Source organism: Engystomops pustulosus, chromosome 4, assembly GCF_040894005.1.
Source record: "Engystomops pustulosus chromosome 4, aEngPut4.maternal, whole genome shotgun sequence".
Taxonomy (NCBI): domain Eukaryota; kingdom Metazoa; phylum Chordata; class Amphibia; order Anura; family Leptodactylidae; genus Engystomops; species Engystomops pustulosus.
In genome coordinates this window covers 74,550,912-74,566,084 of record NC_092414.1, presented here as the reverse complement: position 1 = coordinate 74,566,084, position 15,173 = coordinate 74,550,912, and the positions used below count along the sequence as shown (strand labels likewise).

The window sequence follows — 15,173 nt, the reverse complement described above, 5'->3', positions numbered from 1 at the left end:
AACGGTCAAAAACAGTGTTTTCAAAAACCCATACGTTTTTTAACGGACTACTTAAAAACGGCCCAAAAACGGGTTCAAAACGCCACGTGTGCCACCACCCTCAGACATACTCCCTGCAAAGTCTGGCGCAATCAAGTTTTCTTGGGCTGCACCTGATTTATATTAGCAATCTGTCTTCAAATTGCCGCTATAGTTAAAAAAAAAACCTTAGCCTAATCGCATATGTGCTTCCAGTGAAATGCAGCACCCGGTCTCTTGTATTGTTTAAATTACACAGGTTACTGATTATCAATCGCATGCGTTTCACTGGAAGTGCTTTTTTTGCTCTGGCCATGGCCCACCCCCAGCAGCTAGCGTTTGTAAACTTAATGCTAGAGTCACCTGTGACTGGACCCTCAGGGTTCCAATAGGTGATAGAGTTCCGAGAAAGGACCCTCAGTGTTGTCAATGAGCAGATAGATAACATACGTTACTGCTGCTAGAAACTATTTATAGACTACAATGGAAGCAGCTGAATTCTTCCATGTCCTACATGGATTGCTGGGAGTAGTAACTAGAGGGCATTTGTCACCTTAAAACAAATTTTGCAGGAATCAGTTTAGTTTGTGTACATGAAGAATAACAGAGTTTCTGGTCATTATGGGATATGTCCCAAAATAGTGGATTACAGCGATAATGCAGAGAGCCAGCAGCTCTCCTTCTGCAGTGTATAACAGAGGCCGACAGGCGTAATGTGAGGATGTCATCTGCCTGCCAGCTGTACTGTTACACACAGCAGAAGTAGAGGATAAAGGAGCTGCCCTGGGGGGACGGGAGAGGTGAGTATCTGTTTATTATTTTGGACATTAAGCAGCAACAAGGAAAGAAGGAGGTGAAGGGCCATAATTGCAGGCGGAGCAGCTGATGGGGGTGGGAATACAATATTAGTGGACTGACAATAAGTGGGGGAGCAGATGGGAGGGGTTTTTTAAAAAACCCATGCGTTTTTTGAAAACGCATCTGTTTTTGACTGGTTTTACCAATTATGTTAATTAAAACAGGTCATGCGTTTTTTAACTGACTACTTAAAAACTGGCCAAAAACTGGTTCAAAACGCCACGTGTGCCACCGGCCTAAGCAGTAAGGCTCCTTGTTGTTACCAAGTGGATTGAGGGGTAAACATTCCTTGGCCAGGGCTTCCAAATGATTACTAAAGCTCTAAAACGGGCAGGAATTTATAATTCCATTACATTGGGTTTTGATAGGATACATAAAGATAAAGCATATTGAGGCAATGTTTGTCACCGTACAACCCCTTTAAGTTTCCAGCAACCCACATCTCTGCACGGTGAATTGACGGTGAATTTGCAGTTCAGCTGGTGGGTGGAGACCTAGATGTCTGTGGCCCACAGCTTCTCCTCCCCCCTGCATAGAGCTGCTATATCATCTGATTGCTAGTGAGTAAGGGAAGTTCAGGGTAAAAGCAGACAAGGAATAAGGCGGCGATGGTAAGAACCAAAGTGGAGAAAAAAGGACTTTGCTTCAGATAAGATATAAAATAAAGTTTATTTTCACAAAGTTTGTTGAAAAGTCAAGGACCAGTTTAGAACCTTGATCAGTGCAAAGTAAGTAATGAAACAAACAGAATAAACTTTTTCTTGAATAAAGTGATCAGAGGTTGGAGAGCTTTATACTTGCCGTAGATAAACTGACATCTTGCATGCTAATATAGATCTCACTAGCTCCATAAACAGGGCTGATTCTAGCATATTTGCTGCCTGAGAATATTAAAATGCTGCCCCCCCCCCTCCCATACTCCTGTCCCATTGCCCGCAGCTGCACCAAGTAAATGGTGAAAACTTTACTAACAATTAAAATCCCGACAGGCAGCTCCCAGACACTGTGTGACTGGCTACAGTTTCTGAGAGGCATTAGTGGCATCTAGTACCTTATAGATGACAAGCTTTTCCATCAGGAAGAGGACTTTATTCCGGGTTCTCCAATTCATGACGTATCGCTGCTGAATTCACGGCCGGATATCTTCAGCTCCGAGCAGCATCTCCACCCGGCGTCCCTAAAAATACCAGTCACTTACAGTATAAAGTCTCCTGGATAACAACACTGTGCTCCTAAATAATATATAACCCTCACAGCACAATTGACTGGAATTATAGCATGCACAGCACACCAATCAATTATATATACAACACCCCTTATTTATTAATACAGACCCCCCCCCCCCAATATTTGGTGTATATGATGCAAAGTAATTTATTGTATCCTATAACTAATATATCCCACCCTGTTATTATGTTACATATGATTTTATATACAGTGCTCCCCTGACCAATGTAAATATATAGCGCCCCTAATTAATATTTACTAATATATATATATACATAATTTTTTCTTTTTAAAAGCCCTGCTCTCTTATATTTAAAGACCCATATACAGATCCCATGCAGCTTCAATAAAATCTGGCCCCACATATACAGCCCCCAGTTTAGTAATATACTGTATCCCATATACAGCCCTCCCAGCTTAGTAATATACAGGCAGTCCCCGGGTTACATACAAGATAGGTTCTGTAGGTTTGTTCTTAAGTTGAGTTTGTATGTAAGTCGGAACCGTATACTTTATCATTGTAACCCCAGCCAAAATTTTTTTGGTCTCTGTGACAATTGGATTTTAAAAATGTTGGGTTGTCATAAGAACCAGGATTAACAATAAAGCTTCATTGCAGACACCTGTGATATCTGTTATAGCTGTTTTTTGTAGCCTAAGACTAAAGTACAGTAAATTGCCACCATCCAGAGGTCCGTTTGTAACTAGGGGTCGTATGTAAGTCAGGTGTTCTTAAGTAGGGGACCGCCTGTATATGCATGTAGGGATTGGGGACGGGTCCTGGTTCTGTGTTTTTACATGAAGCTCAGTTCTAGTAGTGTACTTATTTATTGAACTCCATACTGGTGGCATATTTATGTATTAAGCTTTGTTCTGGGGAAGTATATATGTAAAGTGCTATTATAATACTTCATGACAGACACAATATTATAATTTGAAATACATCATAATATATTGCAACTGTGTTTTATTCCAATTCCAAATTCCTACCAACGACCTGGTTTCGGAGAAATTTTTACTGGAAAGAGGCACCCGCCAGGGATGCCCCTTATCCCCATTATTGTTTAACCTTTTTATTGAACCTCTGGCGTCCTTGATTAGAGGGGATCCAGATATACTTGGATGTGGTTGCATGGGAAGCTCCGATAAAATATTATTATATGCTGACGATGTATTGTTATCTGTGGGAAATTCGGCTGTATCCATCCCTAAAGCGATTCAATTGATCCAGGATTATGGTTCTTATTCCGGGCTCGAAATCAATTGGAATAAAACAGTGTTGCTTCCAATAGATGAGATCCCTACCGAAGGCTTGAGTAGCCTCCAAATATTGGAACCACATGCAACTATGGAGTATCTGGGACTCTCGATCCCCACGGACATCAGGAGATATGTTGAGTTAAACATCCGCCCATTGATAACGAAAATCCGGTCAAAAATTTCTATTTGGGCTAAATTGCCTCTTACTAGGGCCGATAGAATAGGCTTATTGAAAATGATAATCCTTCCACAACTGCTATATGTTCTTTCGGCTTCTCCGGTGTGGGTGGAAGAAAAGCTCTTTAAACTTATTGAAAGGCTTTGCAATGAGCTGATATGGGGGCGAAAACGTGTACGAATAAAAATTTGTTACTTATACAAAGGTCTGAGAGAAGGGGGATTGGCAATCCCCAATTTCAAATTATACTTTTTGGCAGCTAAGGTTTGTTTTTTATCAAAATGGCACAGCTTAGGGTTTTTTTTTCACAAATACAGTGTAAGACTAAGGGAAATATGTCTTTTTGGGAGATCTGCGAATCTGGCCAATTGGCGAAGGGCGGGTTAAAACATCTTCCAGCCTGCAGATTAATAAATGAGAGCTGGAAATCTTTGAGGAAGATGGGCGGAGAGAAGGGTGCCTTACAGGTTTCCCCTCTGTGGTACAATATTAATTTGAAGGAATTTTGGAAAATGGTGGATGTAGAGGTTTGGATAGCACTAGGTGTCACTAGAGTATGTCACATATTTCAAGATGGGATATTAATGACTTATAAGGATATTGAAAGAATTTATGGGCTAGGTAGGAATATGTATTTTCACTATTTACAATTGAAGGACGCATTTAATAAGACACAGGAAAAAAAATTACTTTTTGTGCACAGTAGTACAATGATTGATCATGTTTTTTTTAATTGGCAAGGGAAAATGACAGTGTCACGAATATACACAGTTTTACTTAGAGAATACACAAAGGATGTAAAATTTAAGGCTATTCCCCACTGGGAATCAGATGGGATAAGGCTCTCACAGGGCCAATGGGTTGAGGTCTATCGGAATTCAGCTTTATGTTCATTAAATATGAATCATAGAATGATCCAATTCAACTTTATACATAGGCTATACTACACTCCACTGGCACTCAAAAAAATGAGACTGTATAGAGATGCTAGGTGCCCACGTTGTGAATGTATTAACGCAGACTTCCCACACTTGAGCTGGAGCTGCCCTAGTATCAAATCCTTCTGGCAGGGAATACATGAAAATATTGAGGTTCAACTGGGGTTCCATATTCCCTTCTCTGCTGAGACTTTAATTTTGAATGAACTACAAAACGTGCGCAGGGTTGGGTTATCTAAGAAGCAAAAAACCATCATCTGTAGAATGCCTCTTGTGGCTAAGGTTCTGCTTGCAAGAAACTGGATGAAGTCGAATCCACCGACTTTTTCACAATGGAAGGACTTGACACATAAGATAAAGATGTACGAAAAAATGCATTTGGGAAAACAAAATCGGCTAGCACAATGGGAGGAGCTATGGGGAACAACGGAGTGATTTTTAGGTGTGGTTTTTTTTGTTTTTTTTTTTCTCCCAGGCAGAGGGAGGGGGGTCGACCGGGGATGTATTTAAAATATTATAGGATGTTAGGGGGTAAACTTAGGTTGCATAAACTGTTGAAGGAGGGAGGAGGAGGGGGAGGGAGGGAAGGGAAGGGGGAAGGGAGAAGGAAGAGGGAAAAGGGGGGAAGGAAAGAAGAAGAGAAAGGGAAAAAGGGAAGGAAAAAGAAAAAAAATAGAAAGACCACATTGGCGTGAGAAGTGTTGTGGTCTCCCAGTGAACAGTCACTCCGGCATACTGCGAGAGGTAATCTGTGCAGTTAAACACTGTATTAGTACCTTAATCCCAAATCATCATTGAATACATTTTGGAATGTCTCTCAGGTTTAAGAAACTAATGTAATCGGATTGCTGACTAAATGATACCCTATACAACGGGTTGGTTCAGAAGGTCTTAGTAAATGCTGAGTAGAGGTTTCATAAAGGAGGAGGGAAGGGAGGAGAACTGTTAACTCCCATCTTCAGATTGCCTTTCGTGGTCTATGTTTGTATGCTAAATCTTTTCCCCCAGGTTGAGGGAGGGGGGGGGGGGGGTAGAATAGGGGTCTGGGGGTAGGGAACGGGGAAATATTATAGGAAGATGGGGTAATGAAGGCTCATGCTTAAGAATGTAATTTTTTTTTTTTCTTTTTTTTTCTTTTTCCTGGATTGTTAACCAAAAGACACCCCATACAACGATGGTGCTCCTGACCGTTTTAGCAAGTGTTGTATATGGGTTCGCATAGGAAATCTCATGTACTATTGTGATGACTGTCAATTATTATTTGAAGACTGCCCTGTGATGTTTATGCTTGTATACATAAATTTTCAAAATAAAATTTATAAAGAGGAAAAAAGGGAAAGAAAAAAAAAAAAAAAACAATAAATCTTAATTACAGACACCATTGATAACTGTTACATCTGTCTATTGTGGCCAGAGGTCCGTTTGTAACTAGGGGTCGTCTGTAAGTCAGGTGTTCTTTAGTAGGGGACCGCCTGTACTGTGTCCCATAAACAGCCCTCCAGCTTAGTAATATACTGTACCCCATATACAGCCCCCCAGCTTAGTAATATACTGTATCCCATATACAGCCCCCAGCTTAGTAATATGTTGTCTCCCTTATACAGCCCCCCAGCTTAGTAATATACTGTATCCCATATACATCCCCCCAGCTTAGTAATATACTGTACCCCATATACATCCCCCAGCTTAGTAATATACTGTATCCCATATACAGTCCCTCCAGCTTAGTAATATACTGTATCCCATATACAGTCCCCCCAGCTTAGTAATATACTATATCCCATATACACCCCCCAGCTTAGTAATATACTGTATCCCATATACATCCCCCAGCTTAGTAATATACTGTATCCCATATACAGCCCCCCAGCTTAGTAATATACTGTATCCCATATACAGCCCCCCAGCTTAGTAATATACTGTATCCCATATACAGCCCCCCAGCTTAGTAATATACTATATCCCATATACACCCCCCAGCTTAGTAATATACTGTATCCCATATACAGCCCCCCAGCTTAGTAATATACTGTACCCCATATACATCCCCCCAGCTTCGTAATATACTGTACCCCATATACAGCCCCCCAGCTTCGTAATATACTGTATCACATATACAGCCCCCCAGCTTAGTAATATACTGTATCCCATATACAGCCCTCCATGCTTAGTAATATACTGTACCCCATATACAGTCTCCCAGCTTAGTAATATACTGTATCCCATATACAGCCCCCAGCTTAGTAATATACTGTATCCCATATACAGCCTCCCAGCTTAGTAATATACTGTATCCCATATACATCCCCCAGCTTAGTAATATACTGTATCCCATATACAGTCCCCAGCTTCGTAATATACTGTATCCCATATACAGCCCCCCAGCTTAGTAATATACTGTATCCCATACACAGCCCCCCAGCTTCGTAATATACTGTATCCCATATACAGCCCCCCAGCTTAGTAATATACTGTATCCCATATACATCCCCCCAGCTTAGTAATATGTTGTATCCCTTATACAACCCCCCAGCTTAGTAATATACTGTATCCCATATACATCCCCCCAGCTTAGTAATATGTTGTATCCCTTATACAGCCCCCCAGCTTAGTAATATACTGTATCCCATATACAGCCCCCCAGCTTAGTAATATACTGTACCCCATATACATCCCCCAGCTTAGTAATATACTATATCCCATATACACCCCCCAGCTTAGTAATATACTGTATCCCATATACAGCCCCCCAGCTTAGTAATATACTGTACCCCATATACATCCCCCCAGCTTCGTAATATACTGTATCCCAAATACAGCCCCTCAGCTTTGTAATATACTGTATCCCATATACAGCCCCCCAGCTTCGTAATATACTGTATCACATATACAGCCCCCCAGCTTAGTAATATACTATATCCCATATACAGCCCCCCAGCTTAGTAATATACTGTATCCCATATACAGCCCTCCATGCTTAGTAATATACTGTATCCCATATACAGCCCCCCAGCTTCGTAATATACTGTATCACATATACAGCCCCCCAGCTTAGTAATATACTGTATCCCATATACAGCCCCCCCAGCTTAGTAATATACAGTATCCCATATACAGCCCCCCAGCTTCGTAATATACTGTATCACATATACAGCCCTCCCAGCTTCGTAATATACTGTATCCCAAATACAGCCCCCCAGCTTAGTAATATACTGTATCCCATATACATCCCCCAGCTTAGTAATATACTGTATCCCATATACAGCCCCAGCTTAGTAATATACTGTATCCCATATACAGCCCCCCAGCTTAGTAATATACTGTATCCCATATACAGCCATCCCAGCTTAGTAATATACTGTATCCCATATACAGTCTCCCAGCTTAGTAATATACTGTATCCCATATACAGTCCCCAGCTTCGTAATATACTGTATCACATATACAGCCCCCCAGCTTAGTAATATACTGTATCCCATATACATTCCCCCAGCTTAGTAATATGTTGTATCCCTTATACAGCCCCCCAGCTTAGTAATATACTGTATCCCATATACAGCCCCCCAGCTTAGTAATATACTGTACCCCATATACATCCCCCAGCTTAGTAATATACTATATCCCATATACACCCCCCAGCTTAGTAATATACTGTATCCCATATACAGCCCCCCAGCTTAGTAATATACTGTACCCCATATACATCCCCCCAGCTTCGTAATATACTGTATCCCAAATACAGCCCCCCAGCTTAGTAATATACTGTATCCCATATACAGCCCCCCAGCTTCGTAATATACTGTATCACATATACATCCCCCCAGCTTAGTAATATACTGTATCCCATATACAGCCCCCCAGCTTCGTAATATACTGTATCACATATACAGCCCTCCATGCTTAGTAATATACTGTATCCCATATACAGCCCTCCATGCTTAGTAATATACTGTACCCCATATACAGCCCCCCAGCTTCGTAATATACTGTATCCCAAATACAGCCCCCCAGCTTAGTAATATACTGTACCCCATATACAGCTCCCCAGCTTCGTAATATACTGTATCCCAAATACAGCCCCCAGCTTAGTAATATACTGTACCCCATATACATCCTCCCAGCATAGTAATATATTGTATCCCATATACATCCTCCCAGCTTAGTAATATACTGTATCCCATATACAGCCCCCCAGCTTCGTAATATACTGTATCCCAAATACAGCCCCCCAGCTTAGTAATATACTGTATCCCATATACAACCCCCCAGCTTTGTAATATACTGTATCCCATATACATCCCCCAGCTTAGTAATATACTGTATCCCATATACAGCCCCAGCTTAGTAATATACTGTATCCCATATACAGCCACCCAGCTTAGTAATATACTGTATCCCATATACATCCCCCAGCTTAGTAATATACTGTATCCCATATACAGCCCTCCCAGCTTCGTAATATACTGTATCCCATATACAGCCCCCAGCTTAGTAATATACTGTATCCCATACACAGCCCCCCAGCTTTGTAATTTACTGTACCCCATATACAGCCCCCCAGCTTTGTAATATACTGTATCCCATATACAGCCCTCCATGCTTAGTAATATACTGTACCCCATATACAGCCCCCCAGCTTAGTAATATACTGTATCCCATATACAGCCCCCCAGCTTCGTAATATACTGTATCACATATACAGCCCTCCCAGCTTCGTAATATACTGTATCCCATATACAGCCCCCAGCTTAGTAATATACTGTATCCCATACACAGCCCCCCAGCTTCGTAATATGTTGTATCCCTTATACAGCCCCCCAGCTTAGTAATATACTGTATCCCATATACATCCCCCCAGCTTAGTAATATGTTGTATCCCTTATACAGCCCCCCAGCTTAGTAATATACTGTACCCCATATACATCCCCCAGCTTAGTAATATACTATATCCCATATACATCCCCCAGCTTAGTAATATACTGTATCCCATATACAGCCCCCGCAGCTTAGTAATATACTGTATCCCATATACAGCCCCCAGCTTAGTAATATACTGTATCCCATATACACCCCCCCAGCTTAGTAATATACTGTATCCCATATACATCCCCCCAGCTTAGTAATATACTGTATCCCATATACAGCCTCCCAGCTTAGTAATATACTGTATCCCATATACACCCCCCCAGCTTAGTAATATACTGTATCCCATATACATCCCCCCAGCTTAGTAATATACTGTATCCCATATACAGCCCTCCCAGCTTCGTAATATACTGTATCCCATATACAGCCCCCAGCTTAGTAATATACTGTATCCCATATACAGCCTCCCAGCTTAGTAATATACTGTATCCCATATACAGCCCCCCAGCTTAGTAATATACTGTATCCCATATACAGCCCCCCAGCTTTGTAATATACTGTATCACATATACAGCCCTCCCAGCTTCGTAATATACTGTATCACATATACAGCCCTCCCAGCTTCGTAATATACTGTATCACATATACAGCCCTCCCAGCTTCGTAATATACTGTATCCCATACACAGCCCCCCAGCTTCGTAATATACTGTATCCCATATACAGCCCCCCAGCTTTGTAATATACTGTATCCCATATACATCCCCCCAGCTTCGTAATATGTTGTATCCCTTATACAGCCCCCCAGCTTAGTAATATACTGTATCCCATATACATCCCCCCAGCTTAGTAATATGTTGTATCCCTTATACAGCCCCCCAGCTTAGTAATATACTGTATCCCATATACAGCCCCCCAGCTTAGTAATATACTGTACCCCATATACATCCCCCAGCTTAGTAATATACTGTACCCCATATACACCCCCAGCTTAGTAATATACTGTATCCCATATACAGCCCCCCAGCTTAGTAATATACTGTACCCCATATACATCCCCCCAGCTTCGTAATATACTGTATCCCAAATACAGCCCCCCAGCTTTGTAATATACTGTATCCCATATACAGCCCTCCATGCTTAGTAATATACTGTACCCCATATACAGTCTCCCAGCTTAGTAATATACTGTATCCCATATACAGTCCCCAGCTTCGTAATATACTGTATCACATATACAGCCCTCCATGCTTAGTAATATACTGTATCCCATATACAGCCCCCCAGCTTCGTAATATACTGTATCACATATACAGCCCCCCAGCTTAGTAATATACTGTATCCCATATACAGCCCTCCATGCTTAGTAATATACTGTACCCCATATACAGTCTCCCAGCTTAGTAATATACTGTATCCCATATACAGTCCCCAGCTTCGTAATATACTGTATCACATATACAGCCCTCCATGCTTAGTAATATACTGTATCCCATATACAGCCCCCCAGCTTCGTAATATACTGTATCACATATACAGCCCTCCATGCTTAGTAATATACTGTATCCCATATACAGCCCCCCAGCTTAGTAATATACTGTGTCCCATATACAGCCCTCCATGCTTAGTAATATACTGTACCCCATATACAGCCCCCCAGCTTCGTAATATACTGTATCCCAAATACAGCCCCCCAGCTTAGTAATATACTGTACCCCATATACAGCTCCCCAGCTTCGTAATATACTGTATCCCAAATACAGCCCCCCAGCTTAGTAATATACTGTGTCCCATATACAGCCCTCCATGCTTAGTAAAATACTGTACCCCATATACAGCCCCCCAGCTTCGTAATATACTGTATCCCAAATACAGCCCCCCAGTTTAGTAATATACTGTACCCCATATACAGCTCCCCAGCTTCGTAATATACTGTATCCCAAATACAGCCCCCCAGCTTAGTAATATACTGTACCCCATATACATCCTCCCAGCATAGTAATATATTGTATCCCATATACATCCTCCCAGCTTAGTAATATACTGTATCCCATATACAGCCCTCCATGCTTAGTAATATACTGTACCCCATATACAGCCCCCCAGCTTCGTAATATACTGTATCACATATACAGCCCTCCCAGCTTCGTAATATACTGTATCCCAAATACAGCCCCCCAGCTTAGTAATATACTGTATCCCATATAGAACCCCCCAGCTTTGTAATATACTGTATCCCATATACATCCCCCAGCTTAGTAATATACTGTATCCCATATACAGCCCCAGCTTAGTAATATACTGTATCCCATATACAGCCTCCCAGCTTAGTAATATACTGTATCCCATATACAGCCCCCCAGCTTAGTAATATACTGTATCCCATATACAGCCCCCCAGCTTAGTAATATACTGTATCCCATATACAGCCCCCTCCCAGCTTAGTAATATACTGTATCCCATATACAGCCTCCCAGCTTAGTAATATACTGTATCACATATACAGCCCTCCCAGCTTCGTAATATACTGTATCCCAAATACAGCCCCCCAGCTTAGTAATATACTGTATCCCATATAGAACCCCCCAGCTTTGTAATATACTGTATCCCATATACATCCCCCAGCTTAGTAATATACTGTATCCCATATACAGCCCCAGCTTAGTAATATACTGTATCCCATATACAGCCCCCAGCTTAGTAATATACTGTATCCCATACACAGCCCCCAGCTTAGTAATATACTGTATCCCATATACATCCCCCAGCTTAGTAATATACTGTATCACATATACAGCCCCCCAGCTTTGTAATATACTGTATCCCATATACAGCCCTCCATGCTTAGTAATATACTGTATCCCATATACAGCCCTCCATGCTTAGTAATATACTGTACCCCATATACAGCCCCCCAGCTTAGTAATATACTGTATCCCATATACAGCCCCCCAGCTTCGTAATATACTGTATCACATATACAGCCCTCCCAGCTTCGTAATATACTGTATCACATATACAGCCCTCCCAGCTTCGTAATATACTGTATCCCATATACAGCCCCCAGCTTAGTAATATACTGTATCCCATACACAGCCCCCCAGCTTCGTAATATACTGTATCCCATATACAGCCCCCCAGCTTTGTAATATACTGTATCCCATATACAGCCCTCCATGCTTAGTAATATACTGTACCCCATATACAGTCTCCCAGCTTAGTAATATACTATATCCCATATACAGCCCTCCATGCTTAGTAATATACTGTACCCCATATACAGTCTCCCAGCTTAGTAATATAGTGTACCCCATATACAGCCCTCCCATCTTATTAATATACTGTATCCCAAATACAGCCCCCCAGCTTAGTAATATGCTGTATCCCAAATACAGCCCTCCCAGCTTAGTAATATACTGTTTACGGGCGCCCGAATCGTTCACATTAGAGCTGCAAATTTTGCCGCTTCCCAAAGGGCTCCGCATTTTGCCTCCTGAGGCGAGATTTTCATCTCGATTCATTGCAGATGCGGCCCTGGCCATAAAATTGATACATTGATGAAATGTTTCCATGAAGTGTTGCTTTCTCTAAAATCCCCCAAACTATGCAAATATTGGACCGATCTCCTGATTGTTTATGTCTCTTGTATCTCGTATTTGCTATTTAATTATGCATGGGAATAAAAACTATGAATGGATATCAGACCTATTTGAGACCAGCCTATTACAGGAGAATTTTTGGACATGTGCTATAGTTATAAATCTCCAAACTGTGGAACTACTGATCTGAACTTACTTATCACTTGGATTGGAAGCTCAAAGCCATCACAAAAATATAATATACTTAGCTAAAATTGTTGAAATGAACACGCACATAGTTTCCCTCTCCTACATGGTCTGCATAAATTTTTTATTTTGTTTTTAAGGAAAATAATGTGGAAGAAACAGAAATGGAATTCACGGAATCCCAACATTTGGAGCAAGATGATTCACCACAACTGGAACCTGTATTAGAAGTGAATCCGTCTACTCCTATCAACCAAAGTGAAACTGAAATTTCTGTCTCTGAGAGCCCTGAATGTACTGCACCAAAGACCGTTTCAATGCTTGAATTGTGAGTCTTAACTTCCATAAGTCTTGCACAATGTTGTAAAACCTGTTATTAATATGACTTTTATATCTACAAGGTTGTTACTTTTGCCTAACATGAATGTCTGTAGACTGCATATAACATCACAATATGTATGTATGTCATTTCATGCATGGAAGCAGCGCTTGTGACATCAGTATATTACGTTTACACATATGAATGCAGCCATATACCCTTCTATTTTTCAGATTAGTTTTAAGTACTAAAGAATTCCACCACAAAGACAACATGAGGAAGAGGCTGAGATTCATTTGGAAGATGATAGCAGATCACAGGTGTGTTTTAACGTTCCACAATAATTTGCATAACTTGCATTACAAGTGAATATCCTAATGTGTGGCAGTCATTTGATACATAATATGTATAATCTGGGGCAAACAGGCAGGAGGAGTGAATATTGGAAGCAGGTAGTGATCCGCTACTGATGTTAAAGGTTTCTCTCGAGGAATATAACTCTCTATATTTGGACAGCTACATCACTGAGGTTACACACCCATAGTGTATGTTCTGCAGAGACCAGGTATAGGTACCATACAGTGGATGCGGAAAATATTCAGTCTCTTTGTTTCATTTCAGCCAATTGCTAAGATCAAAAATAGTTTTTTGCTCATTAATGTACACTCTGCACCCCATCTTCAATGAAAAATAAAAATAAAATTAAATGTAGATATTTTTGCTAATTCATTAAACAAGAAAAACTGAAATATCACATGGTCATAAGACCCTTTGCTCAGTATTGAGTAGAAGAAGCTTTTCAGCTAGTACACACATGAGTCTTCTTGGGAATGATGCAACAAGTTTTTCACACCTGGATTTGGGGATCCTCTGGCATTCTTCCTTGCGGATCTTCTCAAGTTTCCTCATGTTGGATGATGAACGTTGGTGGACAGGGGCGGACTGGGAATTTAAAGTGGCCCTGGAAAAAACTGTTAAAGTGGCCCGATTCTGTGGGCGGGGTCAAAACAAGTAGGCGTGGCCACATGATGTGGGTGGAGTTACAAACCGTTTATAAATGGTCTAAATAAACATGTACAGCACAGAAAAAGAAATTCATACTACCTTCCTTATACAGGAATAAAGCTTCTTTTTTTAAGAGAACACTACCTTTTCCGATAAACAACTACTTTCCGATGTAACTACTATAATACTGCCTCCTATGTACAAGAATATAACTACTATAATACTGCCTCCTATGTACAAGAATATAACTACTATAATACTGCCTCCTATGTACAAGAATATAACTACTATAATACTGCCTCCTATGTACAAGAATATAACTACTATAATACTGCCCCCTATGTACAGGAATATAACTACTATAATACTGCCCCCTATGTACAGGAATACAACTACTATAATACTGCCTCCTATGTACAAGAATATAACTACTATAATACTGTCCCCTATGTACAAGAATAGAACTACTATAATACTGCCCCCTATGTACAGGAATATAACTACTATAATACTGCACCCTATGTACAAGAATATACCTACTATAATACTGCCCCCTATGTACAGGAATATAACTACTATAGTACTGCCCCCTATGTACAAGAATATAACTACTATAATACTGCCTCCTATGTACAAGAATATAACTACTATAATACCGCACCCTATGTACAAGAATATAACTACTATAATACTGCCCCCTATGTACAAGAATATAACTAC

At 40.7% G+C, this 15,173-nt stretch overlaps 1 protein-coding gene across 4 annotated transcripts in view; it reads left to right on the top strand.

Moving 5' to 3' along the window:
* BRD8 (bromodomain containing 8) overlaps positions 1–15,173 on the top strand; it is a 52,153-nt gene that overhangs the window by 31,391 nt on the left and 5,589 nt on the right. For all 4 annotated transcript variants that reach the window (XM_072146281.1, XM_072146283.1, XM_072146282.1 and 1 more), the window contains 2 exons: positions 13,270–13,457; positions 13,682–13,768. In XM_072146281.1, coding sequence (XP_072002382.1) covers positions 13,270–13,457; positions 13,682–13,768 — 275 coding nt within the window. The remainder of the gene's footprint in view (positions 1–13,269; positions 13,458–13,681; positions 13,769–15,173) is intronic.